Here is a 22,640-nt window from a genome sequence, read left to right on the forward strand (position 1 = left end):
TGTTTTGAACATGCATTTGAAATAGCTGCAACAATAGTTCGCTGCATAATGGTAAACAGCCTTGTATTGATGGTTTCCAAGAATGCTTTATTTATTATTTTGCGGTATTGGTAACTGATGATTGAGTAGTTTTTACCTAGCCGGGAGACCGGCTAGGTCTTGAAATCTAACTCACTCACTCACTCTTTCTTTCTTTCTTTCTTTCTTTCTTTCTTTCTTTCTTTCTTTCTTTCTTTCTTTCTTTCTTTCTTTCTTTCTTTCTTTCTTTCTTTCTTTCTTTCTTTCTTTCTTTCTTTCTTTTTCTTTCTTTCTTTCTTTCTTTCTTTCTTTCTTTCTTTCTTTCTTTCTTTCTTTCTTTCTTTCTTTCTTTCTTCTTTCTTTCTTTCTTTCTTTCTTTCTTTCTTCTTTTCTTTCTTTCTTTCTTTCTTCTTCTTCTTCTTTCTTCTTTCTTTCTTTCTTTCTTTCTTTCTTTCTTTCTTTCTTTCTTTCTTTCTTTCTTTCTTTCTTTCTTCTTTCTGGCAACAGGTCCACTGCTCCTTTATCAAGATGTAACACGGTATATGACCAGTTCCGGGTCAAAGGTCAGGCAAAGGTCACAGGGGTCATAAACGTGATTTCCGCTTAAAATGCTACTCGATCCTTCCACAAATTTCATGGCTCAGAGTTGGGACTTGCACACGTGCATTGCCCTTCGTAGGTACACGAAACCAACCGGCTGATTTATGATGTAATCTGATGTTAATTTGTGCTATCTACGGAAGATAGCTCGAGACAAATGGTAAGTAATCGAGGTGCCGTATAAGCATACACATCTATCAGCGAGTTGAATTGCTAGTGAGGGCACACCAGTAAATAGGAACCTCCTATAATCCTTGTTTGAAAAGTCACAGTGTTTCAAACGAGGAAACGTGCAATATGACTGAATATAATTCATTAGGAAAGGCTTAAAAATAAATATTTAGGCCCTGATTCATATTTAATCCTCATTTAGGCCTGGGAAATAGATTGTCTGTAAACAATGAGCAGGATCCGACTTTTCATGAAGATTTGGCTAAGCTTTTAAAATGTGTTACATTTCAGAAACACCAAGCTATTTGTGAGCCGGCGTAAGCTGTATTATATAGGGTGATCTAGTCAGCAATTTTCTGAAAAAAAACCGCTGGACTCTGTAAGATGTCTCTGGACTGGACGTCTTCAGCTGACCTTGAACTTGCAGAAAGTGAAAGTTTTGAAGAGCTGAGTCGCTCTGAAGTCAAGAAAATGAATTTTCCCGGACCCTATTTGTACAGAAAGTCAGTGGAGGCTATTTACTAGTGTGCACCCTAGTGGCACTAGTATTAGCCTATATGAATCGGTTACCTGTAGTAAATCGGTTGCATCTTGCCAAAGACGACCAGTTTTACCTTGTAAAAGTGGCACCAAATTTGTAAACTTGCGCTAACCGGACGTGCAACCCGTGATTTATTATAGTTCCTAAAAAATGAAAAGACTGGGATGTTAAAGAACAATTTGATTAGAGTTTACCAAGTTGTACGTTTCATGAGGAGCAATAAATTATTGCACAATTAATATAGAAACGATTGGGGAAAAAGGATAAACAACTAAACTAAAATCGCAGCTTCAGATGCCTACGGCCAAGTCACACGTTGAATACACCGGTTCTCGTCCGATCACCGAAGTTAAGCATGCAACGTCGTCGGGCCCGGTTAGTAGGCCAACTTGGATGGGAGACCGCCTTGGAATACCGGGTACTGTAAACTTTTGCATTCTAATCCTTCATTTTTATTTTTACTCGTGTTGAGGTTTGTTTCCTCTATCTCCTGTGATGTATTTTTTCTATCTACAAAGCAGCTTTGTTCAATGATATGATTTTTTTCTCACTATTTCAGTTTCTGGAGCACACCGGTATAACAACTCGAAATTAATTGCTACCAGGGGGCCACCACATAGCACCGACATCAGTGGCGTAGCCAAGGGGGACTTCTGTGAGAAGTCTTGCCCCCCCCCCCCTGATATTTACGATTTTTAGGCTTTTTGTACATTTTAGCCCATTTTCGTTCAAGTTTTCCCAATTTGATTTTGAAACTGGCCTCCCCCTTTCGCCCACCCTCTGAAAAAGTGCTGGCTACGCCACTGACCAACATTGAGCATGTTTAGTCGATCGTGCATGGTCAGCTGCTGGATGGATGGGCAACCAACAACTTTTTGCATATTAAATAAATGATCTCACGGAGCAAAAATACGCCAGGGACTGTTCCTATTGTTTTTCAAAATAAAAATATCGATGTGAATTGCTCAATTCAACACACCTAGCATATTCACAACTGAATTTCTGTGGTAATTTGCAATTTTATCAATAAAAACAAATCAACAAATTATCAGGCCCCATGTCACATTTTCCCCCATGTGACATGGGGCCTATTATCCTACTGAAACTTACTATTTTTATGGAGTTGACCTACGGCGCGGTAGAGAGACTGACAATGAGAGCGGGTGCTTAACAGCTCAGGCTAGGCATTTTCAAGTAGAAATTACTCCTTTATCACAAAATAGAGTAATAAGACACATTTTCTTTTGGTAAAATAAAGGCGTAAATAGGCGACACGGTAAAATCTCAGTGTCTTCACAACTCTTGCTAGAAGCTGAACAGAACAAGTGCCGTAATTATTTTGAAACACGTATCATCAAACTGCTATCTGCGATTGTTTTGATTGTTGTATAGGCAGTAGCGTAGCCAGCGGGGGGCAGGGGGGGGCAGAGTGCCCCCCTGACAAAAAAATGAAAGAAAAAGTGCCCTTCTGACAAAAAATGAAAGAGAAAATCAGGAGGGCAAAGGAAAAGAAAAGGGCAAGGAGCCCTTTTCTAGCAAAATTCAGGGCCAAAATAGTGTAAAATACAAAACCATTTTTTCACGCGCAACCGCGCCCTGACGTCGACGCGCTTGATGATGGCTCACTACAGCATTGCTATCCCTATGATTGTTATTCAGTGACATTTGTGTTATCTGTGCTTCTGCAAATGACGATTTTGTTTGTTTATTTGTTTGTTTGAGTGTATGCCCTATGTCAAGGGGGTGTTGGTTTTAGATGGTGGATGTTTCCCTACTTTTTCGTCTTTTGGTATATTATATTTTATGTTACATTCCAATTGTCCAGTAGGCCTAGGACCTGATCAGAACGCGCTGTTGGATACGATTATTTTCTTCTTCGGCATGTCCATCATATACGAATGCTTTTGTCAAAATGATTATTATCAACATTTATTTATTTTATTATAGGCCTACTTTATTTTATTTTATTTTATTTTATTTTATTTATATAGATCGATTTATTTGATTATATATCATTCATTCATTCATTCATTCATTCATTCATTCATTCATTCATTTATGTATCAGTAATTAATTGTTACTTAATTATTTGCCTTCCACACAAGATAAACTTGAAACTATTGGTTAACCCGCTTTTGGTAAGTAGCCATCCCCCCTGACAAGTTGCACATTTTTGGCCCTGTGGGCACCACTTTTGTCATAAAGGGTACATTGTTGACATTAAAATATTCACATCAATTGAGGTTTTAGTGCTCATCTTCCAGTACACTTCAGATGGATTAATATAATTAAAGTAGAACACTAGAATAGATTATCCTTGCAGAAGTTGAACAGTATAAAGCATGTTGATAACACCTGTCTGCATTAAAGACATTTCTTGTGTGCACTGTGCACTGAGTTAGCAGAGATATGTATGAGCTCCCCCTGACAAGAAACACACAACTTACCAGGGGGAAAAGCTACAAATGTTACGGTGGGACATTCTATATAATATATTGTCCTGCATTTTATTCCCGTTTTTATTAGTAGTAGTAGTATGGTTAATTAACAAGTTTATTTTAAATATCAAATAACATATTATTTCACACATAGACCTACAATTAATGTGAGCAATGCACTACTTCATCATTGATCAATACAAATAGACGCGTGCAAGTAATGTACCACTAGGCCTACACGTACATGTCATGCGCGTAGCTAAGCCGTTGGATGAGCGTAAATTAAAATTAGATTGTTTAAAGTAGTAAATAGGAACGTGTGTTGCTAATCTTCGAGTATCGAGTTTCGAGTTCGAGTATCGAGTTTCGAGTTGCAATTTTCGAGTATCGAGTTGCAATTTTCGAGTATCGAGTTGAAATTTTCGAGTATCGAGTTGAAATTTTCGAGTATCGAGTTGAAATTTTCGAGTATCGAGTTGAAATTTTCGAGTATCGAGTTGAAATTTTCGAGTATCGAGTTGAAATTTTCGAGTATCGAGTTGAAATTTTCGAGTATCGAGTTGAAATTTTCGAGTATCGAGTTGAAATTTTCGAGTATCGAGTTGAAATTTTCGAGTATCGAGTTGAAATTTTCGAGTATCGAGTTGAAATTTTCGAGTATCGAGTTGAAATTTTCGAGTATCGAGTTGAAATTTTCGAGTATCGAGTTGCAATTTTCGAGTATCGAGTTGAAATTTTCGAGTATCGAGTTGAAATTTTCGAGTATCGAGTTGAAATTTTCGAGTATCGAGTTGAAATTTTCGAGTATCGAGTTGAAATTTTCGAGTATCGAGTTGAAATTTTCGAGTATCGAGTTGAAATTTTCGAGTATCGAGTTGAAATTAATGCCACTCACGACGACCTTCATAGACATTTCAAATTTGAGGGTGGATGCCCCCCCCCCTTGTGAGTGTTACAAATAATGGCTAAATTAGACTAGGGTTGAGTTTTCTGATGTAGATTTTCCGCTTTTCTCGTTATCGACGTGCCCTTTTTTAATGGTAACATATATAATATAAGGAGGTCGTCGTGAGTGGCATCCATCCCTTTACCCGAGTGGAAGGTTTTGTATAGGCCAACACGTTTGGCATCAAAATGAGCGCAAAGGATGTCCCCAAACCCCACAGCTATATAAAAAGTAAAGGGTGCTAAAGCTTACTAAAAGCGTTTTTGGGTTATGGTAAAATCATCCGTCATGGGGGTTGGATACCACGATACCACCCCCTGCTTTGGACTAGGGTTAATCTAAAAATGATCTGAAGTAGTTTGCCTTACATTATGATGGGTATAATGATACTCGAACATTGAACATTTTGCAGGTTTTCGAGTTTGAAACTCGAAGTACGCTCATTTTGCAGGTTTTCGAGTTTGAAACTCAAAATGCGCTCAAATGAACGAAGTTCGAGTTTAACTTTCCTTTTGCAAATGATACATTTTTCGCACATGCCGTCCTTAATCAAAGTGGTAAACACATATTATTAGGCCAAAGGTTAATCTAGATTGATCTGAAGTATTTTGCCTTTCATATACTGTATACAGTAAATATGGATTTCACTCGAATATTGATCATTTTGCAGGTTTTCGAGTTTTTAACTCGATGTACGCTCATTTTGCAGGTTTTCGAGTTTGTTACTCGAAATGCGTTCAAATGAACGAAGTTCGAGTTTAACTTTCCTGTTGCAAATGATACATTTTTCGCACACGCGGCCCTTAATCAAAGTGGTAAACACATATTATTAGGCCAAAAGTTAATCTAGATTGATCTGAAGTATTTTGCCTTTCATATACTGTATATAATAAATATAGATTTCACTCGAATATTGATCATTTTGCAGGTTTTCGAGTTTTTAATTCGAAGTACGCTCATTTTGCAAGTTTTCGAGTTTGTTACTCGAAATGCGCTCAAATGAACGAAGTTCGAGTTAAACGTTTCTGTTGCAAATGATGCATTTGTCGCACATGCGGCCCTTAATCAAAGTGGTAAACACATTATTATTTAGGCCAAAGGTTAATCTAAATTGATCTGAAGTATTTTGCCTTTCATATACAGTAAATATGGATTTCACTCGAATATTGGATATTTTGCAGGTTTTTGAGTTTTTAACTCGAAGTACGCTCATTGTGCAGGTTTTCGAGTTTGTTACTCGAAATGCGCTCAAATGAACGAAGTTCGAGTTAAACTTTCCTGTTACAAATGATACATTTTTCGCACATGCGCATGCACAAAAGAAATGTGTGCTAAAGCTTAAATAAAAGCGTTTTGGGTTACGGTAAACTTATCTGTTGGGGTGTTGGATCCCGGGCTGGATACCACGATACCACCCCTTCGTTGGACTATATGGTTAATCTAATGATCTGAAGTAAATTTAGTTTACCTTACATTATGAGGTATGAATGAAACTCGAACCTTTAAAATTTTGCAGATTCTCGAATTTAAAACTCGAAGTAGGCTCATGTTAAAGGTTTTCGAGTTTGAAACTCGACGTATGCCAAAATGAACGATTTTCGAGCTATATAAAAAGTAGAGGGTGCTAAAACTAAATAAAAGCGTTAGGGTTACGTTAAAGTCATCCGTAAGGGGAGTTGGATACCACGGTACCATGCACCCCCTGCGTTAGAGTAGGGTTAATCTAATATGATGTGAAGTAGTTTGCTTTTCATTATAATAGGTATAAATGAAACTCTAAAATTAAACATTTTACAGATTTTCGAGTATAAAACTCGAAGTAGGCTCAGTTTGCAGGTTTTCGAGTTTGAAACTTGAAGTATGCTAAAATGAACGATTTTCTAGTTTGAATTTTCTGATGCAGATTTTCCTTTTTTCTCGTTATCCACGAGCCCTTAATATAATGGTAACGTGTATATATCCCGGTATATATATAAGTTAACCCTAGTCTAATTTTAGTCATTCTGGTATCAATGTAGGCCTACTCGGGAGGGTAATACCCCGAGGTTAATACCTATCCACTAGTAGGCCTACCCCTTTTTATGAACAACTAGTGTGCTTTTACCGGGGCTTTTACGAATTCCGTGGAGAACGTAATAACAAATTGGATAGAGAAGGGTTAAACATTTGTGCTTTCTCTTCATGGCGGAGAGGGGACATCCTATAGCCTACTTCAAAAGCAGATTGAAAATTAAAATTGCAACTCGATACTCGAAAATTGCAACTCGAAACTCGAACTCGAAACTCGATACTCGAAGATTAGCAACACTCAATAAGAACCTCCTATAATCCTTGTTTGAAAAGTCACAGTATTTCAAACGAGGATACGTGCAATACGACTGAATATAGGCCCTAATACATCGGGACAGGCTTAAAAATAAATAATTAGGCCCTGATTCATATTTAATCCTCATTTAGGCCTGGGAAATAGATTGTCTGTAAAAAATGAGCAGGATCCGACTTTTCATGAAGATTTGGCTAAGCTTTCAAAATGTGTTACATTTCAGAAACACAAAGCTATTTGTGAGCCGGCGTAAGCTGTATATTTTTAGGGTGATCTAGTCAGCAAATTTCTGAGAAAAAAAACCGCTGGACTCCGTAAGATTTCTCTGGACTGGACGTCTTCAGCTGACCTTCAACTTGCAGAAAGTGAAAGTTTTAAAGAGCTGAGTCGCTCTGAAGTCAAGAAAATGAAGTTTTCCCGGACCCTATTTGTACAGAAAGTCAATGGAGGCTATTTACGGGTGTGTACCCTAGTGGTACTATTATAGGAATCGGTTACCTGTAGTATAGTAAATCGGTTGCATCTGGCCAAAGACGACCAGTTTACCTTGTAAAAGTGGCACTGAATTTGTAAAGTTGCGCTAACCGGACGTGCAACCCGTGATTTATTATAGTTCCTAAAGATGAAAAGACTGGGATGTTACAGAACAATTTGATTAGAGTTTACTAAGTTGTAAGTTTCATGAGGAGCAATAAATTATTGCACAATTAATATAGAAACGATTGGAGGAAAAGTAAAGCCATCAGTGATTTTTCCGTGTTACAAAATTTAAATTCCGTGTTACAAATTGGACGATTCAGTGATTTTCCGTGTTACATTATAAAGCAATGAAAAGTGAATACAAGCATGTTTTAAAAGTGTATTCTTATAATATTTGTCTTATATAATTTATATGTACCGTTTTACTGTAGTCTCCCCGAGGCCTAGAATTAATGCTAATGGATTGTTTAATGGTTGATTACTGCTAAATTATCACTTTTCTTTGTTTTCTTTGCAAATCAACACAAAAGTTAGACATTTTACACAGTTTTTAATTTGTGGCATTTTCAAATTTCCGTGAGCAAACCCCGAATTCCGTGAATTTTTCCGTTTTTCCGTATCACGGAGAAATCATGGCTTTAGGGAAAAGGATGAGCAACCAAGCTAAAATCGCAGCTTCATATGTCTACGGCCAAGTCACACCGGTTCTCGTCCGATCACCGAAGTTAAGGGGGCTGGCATTTTCTTGGGAAGGGGGGGGGGTCCCCAAAAATACAGGGGGGTTCATAGAATTTTCAGACTAAAAATAGGGGGGTATAATTTTTTTTAACACCGAAGATAGGGTGTTATAGAATTATTAAGGGCTGGTGACTCAAAATTTTAACTTCACAATCGAAATGTGCGTACAATCTATGCAAAATTTTTGCGTGCCTTCTTTACACTTACAATAAAAATTTTAACGTGCTCCATGCTCGTTCTTCATTCTAAGTTTGGGTGTGCTCCGCGCCTTAGTTCCGTCAATAAATAATTTGTCTTGAGTCTATGTAGGTGGAAGGGGGGCCTCATAAAAAATTTCGACCCAAAAATTGCCCGCGATAGGGGGGGGGGGCCATAAAAAAATTCTCCGGTCACCGTCATATTTGGGACCCCCCCTTCCGAAGAAAATCGCCAGCCCGCTAAGCATGCAACTTCGGGCCCGGTTAGTAGGCCAACTTGGATGGGAGACCGCTTTGGAATACCGGGTGCTGTAGACTTTTGCATTCTAATCCTTCATTTTTATTTTTACTCGTGTTGAAGTTTGTTTCCTCTATCTCCTGCGATGTAATTGTTCTATCAAAGCAGCTTTCTTCTCACTATATTTAAAACTGGGGGTCTGTATCAATTCAGCAATGTGCGGACAAAGCCAAAAATAAAGGTTCATGGAATTTGCCTAAATCTTGTGATAGGAAAGGTATTTGGGTCTAATGATTTTGTAACTTGATCAAAAATTCAAAAATTCCTTGCAAAGATGAATGCACACCATTCGCAGTGTAAAATCTATGCTTGGTTTATACAGGGGGTTTATAGACTAATTGCCTGAACCATGACTTTTTAATGCAGATCCAAATAATGTGCAGCTTAAATTGCTGGTTTTTCGTGATATCAAAAATTGTATTGTTAATAAATAAAAACACTACAAAAACATTTATCAAAAGTTTAGAATCTCTGTCTCAGCCTTCCAAAAGTGAATTATGCATTGTGCATACTCTCACAAGTGGATAAAACCCAATGATTAGTCGAAACTTTCAAAATTACCACAAGTTTTGGCAACTGTTTCTGTAGCTGTCACATTGATTTTCCTTGCTTCTTCTTCTTGCTTCTCCATAATTACAATAATTATTAGCGATTTTGTAAAAAAATGAAAATAATTGACATAGATATTTAGTGGTGTGCGCCCTTGGTGTCAATCACCAGTTGACGACGAGCTGTGGTTACCCATTTAGATCAGGTTTGGATCTATTTTTGCCACGAAATCAGGTAAAATTATTGCCCTAATCTACACTTGTATTCGTAAAATCACATTTATTTTTCTGTTTCACATTGCTAAAAACAATATTGAAAAAAAATCTTCACTTTGTTCAACTGCACTAGCCATAAAATACTTGTATTATCTTTTAAGCTTACATGCATGATACATACAGCATTGGCTTAGACTGCGGAACTCAGTCCTCAATGATAGTCAGTCACTTATCCTTTTGGTCGTTATATGGCTATCATTTGAGGACTGAGTTCTTACCATACATTTTCCGAGGTACAGTTTCAGACAATAGCTTGGGATTATTGGGGCAGAGGTTATCTTTTGAATTCTTTCATGACCAATTGACACAAGCGGCTAGGGGACGCAGGGGTAACCATGTCAATCAAATACTTCATCTATTGTGTCCAATACTTAATCCAATAAGTGATCGATGTATATCGATAACTGATCAAGATCGTAGAATTAAGCCTTGGCTATGGTGGCACGCTTTAATACTTTACGATTCAGCCAGGTACCTGGATTCAGCAACAAGATGTCATAAGACTTAATTTATTTTTTATGATTAGGACTACGATTAAAAAACCCCAGAAAAAAACAATAATACTATAAAATAATGAAAACATTAGTTTTTTAAATTAAAGAAATTGTAAACATTTTTTTATCATAGGCCTAGGCCTAATTAAATATCAATTTGTAACATACCGGTAGGCCTAATAATATCCTCGCGAACAGCAACTTTTTTTGGGGGGGGGGGTTTTGCTTTAAGACGAAAATACCTACATTTTTGTCTCTGTTGAAAACGCGTTTGTTATTTCTTTATTTATATACAATATTGCTTTCTCGTATCATTTGATTTTGTGTAATAATTAATAAAATAAGCAATACCAACCTAATTTAGCAGAAAAATGTTAAAATGCGCTTTGCGATTTTGTACTTTAATTAAAAAGCCGCTGCATGCGGTTGGTATAGCTGCGAGACAAAAAGCCTATAGTGAAAATGAGTTCTTTTTATTTTTATTTGGTTAAAAAGGCAAATATAAATGGCCAAATGATTTAACAAAAAAGTGGGAATATTATTTAACTTTATAACTTAAAGTCGAAAATTTTAATATTTATTTTATATCATCATTATTTAACATTGTGATAGTTTCTGTAGAGATCAGTGGTTAAACTTGGTCAACTTTGCACAGTGGTCCTCTGCCATACAGATCGATCTATTTTGGTGCCTCGGGGATACTTGCCTATCGATTGGAATGATCATGCCTTCATGGATCTACGTATTGGTAATGTCATCGGCTTGAACTTTAGGTGGACAATAGAATCACCATTGATTGACAAGGTTACCCCTGCGTCCCCTAGCCGCTTGTCCAATTGACCACTGAAGCATAGTCAAGCCTGTCAGTGTCAAGGACACTCGGTCTTAGCATGAATTGAAAGACCATGTCACTCGCCACAAAAGAATGTCAAAGGTCACCCGACACCAATTTGGTGTACTTCCGTGCCTCGGAAAATGATGTTTAAGGTTTAGGACTAGCATTGGCTTGCGATTTATTAATTCACTGTCCGTTTCACTAGTCTAAGTCTGCCAATGACAAGTTTCGAACGTTTGAGGACTTGTTCCCAAGTGGTAGAACACTCGGTGCAGTGACTACAGGGTTCAGTTTGCAAATATATCTGGTATAATAAAATACTATTAATATTGACAACCTGGGTGACACATTCATAATCATACGTACCATGTCCATTAAGTTGTGTTCATATCATAATTATTTTGTCAGTTAAAAGTTGTTACAAATGTGTGATTTCCAATCATGTGTAGAACAAAGATTTCTTCCTGCTGACAGATGTGAATGTAAATTAAAACTGGAGTCATATATGCATGATACAAGAAATTCCTGGACATATCTCGAGAGTTACAATTTAAGGAACTGAGCTGAACATAATCACTGGAATTATGAATCCATTCAGTGGAAGTACCTGCATCTCCCATCCCTAAGAAGATAATCACCCAATCACCAGAGTGCAAGGTCTTCATCACTTTTTTCTGAGATTCAAGGAGAGTATGACAGATCATTTGCCACAAGAAAGTACAATCATAGGCAATATACCATACAATTTTGATATTGTAGCAAAATTGATGCAAGTCATCAAGTGAAGAAGGTTGGTGGTAGGAATGGGACTGTTCTCAGATTGTGCCCTGTACTATTCTCAGTTTGTCAAGCTGTCATTGCTGACAGAGGGGCAGATAACTTAAATAACCATATTGCGGTCCAGGCATATAGCCTCCAGTTCTAGTGAAACCTGGAAGTCATAATATCAGGTTTCCTAGAGATCAATGCTGGTGAGCCTTCACTGAAGAGTGGTCCGTGGAGCAATCGGAAGATTTCCATTTTGTTGACATAGAAGGGTTCAATAAAATTGAGATGGATGTATTACGGGAATGCAGGACTATGTTCAAGAATGAGATAGAAAGAATTTGGCTAGTACTCTTTCAAGTATGTTGTATTGTATGAAAATGATGTACTAATACTTAAGTGCCTGATTTGATTTTTACCAATTATTCAGAATGTAACAAGTGGAATGGTGATTTAACCTGCCTTAAGGAATGTCCCAAAATATTGCGATAACTATCAGCTCACTGTTGTTAACAGCAACTGGAGTCTTACATTGTTGGGTGCATTTTGACATGTCGCCCTTTATGTCAAGGCGGTGGGGTGTTCGTAAATGGGTCAGCATGATAGAGTGTCCCTCCCATGGGATGAGTTAAATGCAAGCTATTATTTGCAGATTTATTATGCTAATACTGCAAGTTTACTATCCTTGTTATATTTCAGCACATAGCTTGTAAACATGAAGAAAGTGATAATTACTGGGGCATCTGGCATGCTTGGTAGAGCATTGGTAGCTGAATTCACCAAGCAGTCATGGGATGTTTTAGGACTAGCTTATTCCAGAGCAGAAGGTGCTTTGAAAAAAGTAGATTTAAGAGATGGCGAGGCTGTTAGGAATGTCTTTAAAGAGTTCAAGGTAAGAACAAACTGAAATATGTTGCTGTGCTTATGGGCTGGGGTATGAACGTTTGGACAGTATTTATTTTGGGACATTAGAGCACATCAGACATATCGAATTGCATTCTGAATACTGAAGAATGTCATTCTGATATCAAATAATTTTGATTTTTGAAATTCGCAATTTAATACACATTTTATGGCAAATCATTGAAAATTGATATTTTTGATATTTAACAGTACTTGAAGTAAACTTTATAAATCTGATGATTTATACTTGAAAAGTATGTAGGTGGGATGAAAAGCCGACGATCAATTGAAAATTTTGACCTTTCAGTATTGAAGATATGGATTTTTTTCCCAAAACACCAAAAAAAATTAGGTCTTTTTGGGAAAAAATCCATATCTTCAATATGAAAGGTCAAAATTTTCAATTGACCGTCGGCTTTTTCCTCCGTGCTACATACACTTTAAGAATATATCATTAGATTTATATGATTTATTTCGAGGACTGTTATATATCAAAAATTTGAAAAATATCAAATTTTTATAATTTGTCATAAAATTTGTATTATATTGTGATTTTCAAAAAATGAAAATTATTTTATATCAGAAAGACATGTCCCAAAATAAATACTGTCCAAATGTTCATACCCCAGCCCTTAATGTGAATAGCAGGGCTACAAAATCCACAGTGCTGTGGTACCAGCAGTGCCAGAAAAAAATTCAGAGTTGCAGAAAAAAATCATGATGGAGGTGAAAAAATAAATATATTCTAAAGATCTCACTATATTTCTGTGGCTCTGAAAATTTTCTTGGAACGCCATCACTGTTACTGTTAAAATCACGAAAGTCATGCCTTATCAATGTAAATCAAGTATGCAGAATTCTGCAGTGGGCCCACCAGTTTAGGCTCACACTACTCGCTTGCAGAAAAATTGCCACATCAGATCACGGTGCCAGAAAGAAAAATATTTTTCTCTGCCGTTGTGAACAGTGTACTCTTCCATTTGCCCCCCCCCCTTTGCCCCATCTTTGCCCACCCTCTGAAAAACTGCTGGCTATGCCACTGCTGTTAACTCACAAATACAATTTGCTTCCAATGGAATAATACTTTTGAGTTTGGTTCTGATATATAGTAATAATTTGAACTCCAAAGTTGATTCAACTTCAATCAGTACTTACCCATTGCTTTGTGAATTATATTTTCAATGTCCTCCTCTCTTGATAATCCACATAGTTTAATGTAAAGTAATTTCTTCTTGATAGCCAGCAGTTGTGGTGCATGCAGCGGTTGAAAGGAAACCAGACGTGGTGGAGAATCAAGAAGAAGAAGCAAGGAAAATCAATGTGACAGCTACAGAGACAGTTGCAAAAACTTGTGGTAATTTTGAAAGTTTTGACTAATCATTGGGTTTTATCCACTTGTGAGAGTATGCACAATGCATAAATAAATATCTAGGACCTGTTTTTGTTTTTTTTTTTTTTTTTTAATTTTGACCAACTTTGAGAAATTTGCAACAAAAATAGCCAAAAAAAATTTAAATTTTCAAAAAAATCTTAAAATAGCCTGATTTTGAGGATTTTTTAAAAAGATCATAAAAAAGCCAAATTTTCACCCAAATTTTAAATATTTTTGGTGTATTTGATCAAGTTTCCATTTTGGAATTTTCTCCCAAAATGAGCATTTTTGCCCAAATTTGACCTCACAGATGAATTTATCAGGTCTTTGCTATTCTAAATATGTATACTTTTATATACTTTTGACCAAAAATTGAGCAGGTATGAGGCCCAAAAGTTTCAATAATTCCAGGGGTAAGACCACCCTTAATGTGGAATTCTATGGGTCTTCTGAATATGAAATTGTGTCAAGTGTGCACAACTTATTTGGCCAATTCCATGCCATAAGTTTGGACATGTGTGAATTTTGCCATTTACCATATTTATTCCATAAACCGCCCAGGGTGCTTATTTTAAAGTCATTTTGGGTGGGCACTTTGAAATTCTTAATTTCATGATATTTGACTGTGGGACTAAGTGGACTTTCAAATCCTTGATAGAACTTATTAAAAAAGAAGTTTATTTAATCAATAAATAACAGTTGGAACTATGATAATCCCTATTCAATCCTGTGTAAGGCAGGAAACTAATTGGCCCATTACTCAGAATAGCAATTTGGCAAAAATATCAAGGTCTCATTTACAAAATTATCCATATCTTCAAAAGTATTGATGCTATTTAGGTAATTTTGGTATCATTTTAAAGCTTATTGTCTCATGCATACATTTGTATTCAAATCATGAAATGTCGAAAAACTTGTTCCTGGTTTGTCAGAGCGGGTCACATATAAGATCATACATTATAGCTTTAATGGTTTCCAGTTTTATAGCAACAACTAAGGACCGTCGATGTTAGGATTTAAAAAAATCGATATATCGGTCACTCATTATCGATAATAATCGATAAATCGATTTTCCTCCCAATTTTAGTGACCTGAAAATTCAAGTCACTAAGCTTCTAAAATTTGAATTAGGCATATGGAAATGTATTAGAAACTTTTAAAATAACACTTATTGATTCTAGAAGTTTTTACATTTCAAAACACGTCTGTACTGACATAATTGCGGCAGTTAACACACTGCTTACGCCCGATTTTTGGATTTTTTTTTCATTATCGGCAACTCCGATATATCGATTTTCTTCGAAAGTGATATCGGCGATATTGATATTATTGGATAGCCGATTTTTTGATTATTATCGATTCATCGACGGTCCTTAGCAACAACAACACATTCATTTGGCCATTTTGTTAATAATCTCCTTTATTCACTTTATCATCAGCTGAGATAGGCGCCTTCCTGGTATTCTTTAGTACTGACTATGTCTTTGACGGTACCAAGCCTCCGTACAAACCAGGAGATGCACCAAATCCACTCAACAAATATGGAATTCAGAAAGTGGAAGGAGAGAAAGTAGTGCAAGCTACCCAACCAAGTAAGTCCTCTGGAAATGGTGCTGTCTGATGGTTTGTTTGTACATGTTAATGTTTGTTTGGTTAAATTAAAACTTTTAGGACGGGGTCTCCTTTTCAGTCCAAAACACTGTCAATCCGAACCCCCATCAGTCCGAAAACCTGTTAGGGTTATAGGGTTTGAGTTAGGGTTAACCCTAACCCTAACAGGTTTTCAGACTGACGGGCGTTCGGATTGATGGTGTTTCGGACTGATGAGCTGTCCCCATTAGGCCTCTCAGTTTGTATATAGTAATATAAGTTGCAACCCATATCAGAAGGATTGTTAGTATATCAGAAGGATTGGTATACATTTGTTCATTATATTTATTTAAAAGCCTGCTTCTTCCAAACATACAATCTTTATGGGTAGCGTACCAAGCAGTCATCATAGGCACATTTCTGGAAGCTTTTGATGCACAAAATTTGGTTGATTCAGAATATCATGCACCACCAGCTGCTGGGGAGAGGCCAAAATATGCAGTGCATCATGGGAAATAGTTAGCATTCAAATCCTGTGTAATACGAATACAACCAGAGAAGATATACACAGGTCACCTTGGTCTGGAGCGGACATTTTAAAAATGAATTTAGAAGAGCAGCAACGACATCACTTGCATTTCATTCCAGATGTTAAATCTACATCATATGCAAAATTTGAGGAAATTCGCACAAGTCCGTTTTATTTTAGGGCCATTTGTCTATATAACTGGTCTTTACAAAGTCATGTAGCTCTATGGAGAGAGTGCCCGTTGAGGGCGCTATAACCCCCATTTTAGGAACAAAAATGTGATTTTAAAAATCGTGCGAATTTTCTAAAATTTTCAGAGTATGTAGTATGAACATGTAGTTGCCCTACCTGCTCTTCTCCGAAAAAATATAAAGTCCTATACCTCAATGATAATGAAACCTAGGTGAGGTACATAATTATGTCATTGTGTGTTTAAATGTCAATATAATGATATAACACATGAATGCACACTAAAAACAATGATAGTAGATACATTGATCACATGGAATCCTTTGTGGAACTGTTTTCAACATTATTATACTCGCTTGAAAATTCAATGGTGGCTATATAGAATGGTGATGTCGACCATGGAGGTTAAAAATTGGACTGGCAATATAGTAGCTGCTGGTGGCACATTATATTGTGAATTGCATGAAGTACCATTTAATAATGACATTCCTACCAAACTGTGGGTCAACTATCCCTGCAAAATCTCTGAATACCACTTTAAGACACCATCAACGATATTACCGAAGCGGCCCTCAGGAAAATAGTAGTATATAGGTCACTACAGGCAATGTTGTATCTTGTCTGCCATTTTGCTAAACATGGATTCGTTGTAAGTTTCTTTATGAGATCAGGTGTGCAACTTTCATATTGGGCTATTCCATTTAATATCCACACTCCCCCTGTTGAAGATTTAGCTTAAGTCTGCCACAGAGGGAGTATGAGTTTAGATTAGAATAGACAAATCGGGTAACTGTTACTTCCATTTGAAATACTCACTCCAGTTGTAGAAGATATAGGTAAAGCCATAATACAGAGGAGTATGGTTTTCAAAATTAATAACCCTGACCAATTACATTTAAAAAACATACTCCCCCTATGGAAGATATTTCCAAAATCTTCCACAGGGGTAGTGTGGATTTCAACTGGAATAGCCCATTGATTTAGAGCACATGGAAATCTTATCCTTGTCAAATTCCCATTGCTTCCACTTGATCTAGTTTATGGTTTAATTGGTTTAATATGCATGTGCAGTAATCAGCTGGGTGTCTGATGCATTTATACATGTGGGTCCAAAAGTTGAGTTTGGAAGGAAGTTGTATTCCTCTAATTGTACTTCAGTACCACTAATTACATACTTCACTACTAACATACTTCCATAAGGGTTGTTTACATAATAAAGGGTTCACAATCACAAGTTCTATGTTCCCCTTAAGACTGTTTAGAATAACACATTGTAACACATTGTATTTGACACAGTTGGTCTAATTTACAATGTCACACATCATTGTGTTTGGTCACAAAAATGGCTCATTTTAAAGTACGAAATGATGCACTTTGGTCCATTCAACTCTTAGACTTCTCCAAAATCCACTTGCTCGTTGCGAATATACTCTGGCTATTACATTTAAGCATAACACTCTGATTTGTATTGATTTGTGCGCAATTGATAGATTTTCACACCTGATCTTTTCAGTCACCGTATTCCCTCTGTTTGTTAGTTTCCCAAGTGGACTACTTACTTTGGATTGCGGTTAACTTGCTTAACATGGTTGTCTATGGATGAGATTGTCGGATTTCTGGCTTACTAAAATTTGCCATGATGTAATGCATCTTTAAATGGATCTGGCTTGTGATCTCATTATGGTTTTTAAACCATATTGAGATCTGGGCGACCACCCATAATGAGATCTGGACGACCAATCACAAGCCAGATCCATTGGTAGATTAAAAAATTTCAAGATGTGCTTATAATTATACAAAATTACACACTTGTGGGATGCACTAGTTGCTTCAGTGGTATACCCAGGTTTTCTAAAGTGGGGGGCATGGATCTCGATTCCCAGACAGCTTAAGAATCTAAAAAGACAGGCCTAAGACAAAAGAAAATCAAATTCTTATTAACTATTCATAACCTCATTAATATATGGGAAGCCTGCAATCCAATCAAAAGAAATTGATTGCCTGACCGCCAACTATTGGGAGATCATTAATAACTCACAATGACTCGGACGTAACAATGACTTCTGCGCTCAGGCGTGCGTGTATAAGCTACAGCGTTATGGCAACGCCACGCCCACGCGATGTCGTCGCGCTTCTGTGATTGGTAGCTCTTGTTGTCTGCGCGAATGTTATATTCACCTGGTTGATTTTTTTGTAGGGTAGGTTACAAAAATGATTAAAACTGGTTATATTTAACAGCGTTTTATGGCATAAAATAACATAAAATACCATTTTGATTTGTTCAAAATATTAGATACGACGGTAATGAATGACAATAATAACTTTGCACCATCTATTTTGAGGTCATTGTGTGAAATCGGAGGGTTTTGTTTTGGGCCTTGGTATTTTTCCGAGGGAGCGGGTAATTTTAACCATGGTGCTATTGCCAATTGCACCCCTTCTAGAGTAGCGGCAGCCCTGTCCATAATTGGTAGCCCATATATTTGCCCTAGAATATGTGCATTTCCACTGACTGACTGACAAAAGTAGGAGGCCATGTAGATTTCTCCCTACTGGGTGAACTTTCCCCTGACTGAGCTTGTCTGAATGATAAAAATTGGGGTTGCTTTCAAATGTAATTTTGTGTCTAGGAATTATATATAGGAAGAGTAATATCTGTTTAGTATCTGCTCTAGTACCTACCATTTGTACACACATTAATATGATGGACTTTGCATTTCAGATTCTGCCATTTTGAGAGTACCAATCCTCTATGGGCAGGTGGAATTCCTGAAAGAATCGGCTGTCACCGTCCTGGCTGAAGCACTACTAGATACCAGCAAACAGGCTAAAATGTGTGATTATCAAATACGCTTTCCTACATATACCAAAGACTTGGCTGTTGTATGTAGACAACTGGCTGAGAAACATCTACAGGTAGCTATTATTATTTTAAACATCATAAACCTGTAACACACCTTTGATAAAAGTTACGAAGTGCAAAGGTGCTGGACAATTCATTAGGCTTTGTCAGTGAAAAGCATCCCCCATGGATCGAAAACATCACCTTAATCTCCCACATAGTCCGACGAGTAGGACCTTTCTTTTCTTATTTACCAGACTATGTTCAGCTCAGACTATGACCACTATCACATATGGCGCAAGAAAGACGAATGTTGTCATTTGACGTCACACCGACTTGCAATGCCCAGAAACGATGTTCGCTAAAGGATGTGCGCATCGGCGCAGATCGGTGTGAGGTGGGATTTACCAAAAAGGTCAATTTTTCATGTGCACCACACTTTGGTTACTCAATGCAGTGCCTATTTCTATTTTGAAAGTTGGTTTTTAGTAGGCTGCAAATTAAGGATTCTGAAGCCTGTGAAGGGCACCCATTTCAAGGCAATTTTGAAAGGGCACATCTATTACGTGCCCCTATGACGCTACGCCACTGATTTCATTTTGCATAAAACTGAATTGTGAATTTGTAGCATATGAAATATTGAATCAAAGAATATTAATTTTTAAATTTTATTTTTTTAGGATCCAACAATTAAAGGACTCTTCCATTGGAGTAGCACAGAACGGATGACCAAATACAGTATGGTTACTGTCATCGCTGACATCTTTGGATTGTCACATGACCACTTGATAGCCAATAAGGAACCACCTACTGGAACACCTAGACCCTATAACTGCCAGTTAGATACGTCGGCATTAGAAGCATTTGGTATTATAGGTCAGAGGACCCCATATAGAGATGGAATAAAGGAGTGTCTGGAACCATACATGAAGAAGTAAATGCATGGTAAAAGTAGGATTTACTGTAATCATCCGATTATAGTCCCACTGGATTTTAGTTGGAAAAAAGTCTGAAAAGGGGGATGAGGTTATGATTGTATCCAATCTGAATCAGAATTCAGAAATCCCATCCACAAACTAACAGTATGAAGCACACATTATATAGAGTAGTCGCAGTTTTCTTAAGCTTACGAGTTAATGATATTTTTATGACCCTCCATCTTTGCAGACATAAATGCATATTGTGTATGTTTATAAACAATTCCTTTATACAATGTGCTTTATTTTCCAGCATTCTCTTGGACGGGTTGTTCCATCTATTACACTTACCCATTTCTCACATCTGTCAAAGAGGACACCCTTGCGAAATCCCATTAGTTTGTACAGTGCCTCTTAGTTCAAGTCAATATTTTCTGCATAAAAATACCAATTTGGCTTTTCTTTTATAACTATTAGAAGTTGATTCCCTGATAAAAATCAAACTTTTGGAATTATTTCACCAAGAGGTATTTATTTTATGGCATGTTTTCTGTTTTCCCCCATTGAATGCAACAGTAAGCTTCCCCTTCATGTAAGTGTGCACAAGATGGAACAGTGAAAAGACACTAGTGTGATGAAGCAATCTATTGTAAAGGAACAACCCAAAAGTTCGATGAAGCCCTATAAACGAAAGTCCTTTCGTTAGAAGGCTAGCCCCTCCCCCCTCCCCTCTAACGTAAGTGTCAAATATTGAAAATTCCAACCGGTATTCATAGGATACAGGGGCCGTCGCTATGGTGCATGGAGTTGTGCATGGAAGGGTATGACAATGCTAGATATTGTTCACGTTTACGGAAGAAACAAATATTGTATTTATTTAAAATATTTTTCTTCATAGATTTTTGGTACGAAAAAAATTAGGACTTGCTGGATTTTCAAATAAAAAATAATCAAAGTGTGGTATACAGCTGCTTTAAAAATGAACTTACAAGTTGCAGGTTGCGAGTACCGTGCTCTTTATTGATTAGAAATCATTTTGAAGCAACCACAGTAAAATGACAATATTGTACTTCTGAAAATACTAAAATTTGAAAATGATATATTAAATCCTTAAAAATAGATCAACTTTGACCGATGTTTTAACTACTTTTTACAAACTAATTGGACTTTTTGACCCCCTCCCTCCCTAACGAAAGGACTTACGTTTATAGGGCTTCGTCGAACTTTTGGGTTGTTCCCTAAGTGATGTCATGCCAACCGACCAATATGACAATAACTGATTCTTAACTATCGGTCCAATCTGTGGTAGTGAGTTTTCCCAAATTTATCATGGGATTATAATTAGTGGATCCTGGGTTTCTCTATTGGAAGTCAATTTGTACCGAAATTCTTTCCTACAATACAATATCCATATTGCATAACAAAGGGGATAGATTATCCTCCGGGCTTTATATATTATTACTGCCTATTACCTTTTGGGAGTGAATTTCAGTACAAACTGACTTTCAGTAGAGAAACCCAGGATTTTTCCAAATGTGTGTATATTTTTTTCAAGATTAAGAGGTGTAACGATTAATCGGACATAATCGGATGATTCCATGTGGTGGTTTTCTCATAATGACAAATCCCAGGTAATTATAAACTGTCCCATTGTATTATAATGGACTATTCCATTTAAAATCCACAATACCCCTGTGGACGATTTTGGGAATATCTCTACAGGGAGAGTATGAATTTCAAATGAAATGAACACATTAGGCATTTGAAATTCATACGCCCCCTGTGGAAGATATTTCCCAAATCTTCCACAGGAGTAGTGTGGATCTTAAATGGAATAGCCCAATATCTATAGAGCAAGAGAGAATCATATATATATTGTGTAAAGTTAATATGGGATGGTTTATATTCATCTGGTATTCATCACTTTGCAGAAATCTCAATGATATGGAATATGCAGGTATGTAAGTTTTCAGGCTTTTGCCTGAATTCAGGCTTTTTTGTTGTCCAGATTTTATGTTATTTCTTTTATTTTCAGCCTGTTTTACAGCCATTCTGGTCGTTCTCACACCATTTTTCAGGCTTTTTGTCAAATGTGGACTTGCATCCCTGAGGCTGACACAATGTAAGTTGGGGTGTGGCTGCAAGATTATACTACTGGTACAAAAAGAACTGCCATGTACATTGCAATTTACTTACATTTTTCTATGCAGCTCTCTCTCAATTTACAGTGTGGAATTCTATATAAATAACTCTTACAAGTGGTGTTAATTTCAGTATTATTGCAATATTGGTAATGGTGATAATGCTAAGGCATATTATGTATAATTTGTGCATGAAAATAATGTGATGGGTTTCTTTTCAAAAACCTGCATTGCGATTTTACTGCGGAGGGTTGTAACATATTGTAACGTGTGAGAGAAAAATGGTATACCTTACAGCTTTTGTAAATTCTAAAATGTAATTTTGAATTACAAGCTGAACAAGATGCATAGCCATTAATCTCTAAACTCTACCTATAGACCCACCTGTTCCATTATAATGCAAGGGATGTTTAGGTATCAGTTCATAGATATCATGCAAGCTGGTACCTCAACATCCCTCTCACTCAAGTGGAACAGGCTGAGTTCTTG

At 36.8% G+C, this 22,640-nt stretch overlaps 1 protein-coding gene across 1 annotated transcript; it reads left to right on the top strand.

Moving 5' to 3' along the window:
• Nucleotides 1-9,480: 9,480 nt before the first annotated feature.
• On the top strand, nucleotides 9,481-20,681 carry LOC140160752 (methionine adenosyltransferase 2 subunit beta-like). Its single transcript, XM_072184052.1, has 6 exons — nucleotides 9,481-9,533; nucleotides 12,368-12,560; nucleotides 13,811-13,925; nucleotides 15,383-15,535; nucleotides 18,974-19,167; nucleotides 19,774-20,681. Exons 2-6 carry the CDS (start codon nucleotides 12,384-12,386, stop codon nucleotides 20,029-20,031), a joined length of 897 nt encoding a protein of 298 aa, XP_072040153.1. The 5' UTR covers nucleotides 9,481-9,533; nucleotides 12,368-12,383; the 3' UTR covers nucleotides 20,032-20,681.
• Nucleotides 20,682-22,640: the final 1,959 nt, after the last annotated feature.

This window comes from Amphiura filiformis, chromosome 9 (assembly GCF_039555335.1).
Source record: "Amphiura filiformis chromosome 9, Afil_fr2py, whole genome shotgun sequence".
Taxonomy (NCBI): domain Eukaryota; kingdom Metazoa; phylum Echinodermata; class Ophiuroidea; order Amphilepidida; family Amphiuridae; genus Amphiura; species Amphiura filiformis.

Bases quoted from the DNA above. Each gene is read 5' to 3' on its own strand.
- LOC140160752 (XM_072184052.1), top strand. From the start codon at position 12,384: ATGAAGAAAGTGATAATTACTGGGGCATCTGGCATGCTTGGTAGAGCA. The intron at 13,926-15,382 runs GTAATTTTGAAA...CTTTATCATCAG, and splicing joins GACAGTTGCAAAAACTTGTG to CTGAGATAGGCGCCTTCCTG. The intron at 19,168-19,773 runs GTAGCTATTATT...TTATTTTTTTAG, and splicing joins TGGCTGAGAAACATCTACAG to GATCCAACAATTAAAGGACT.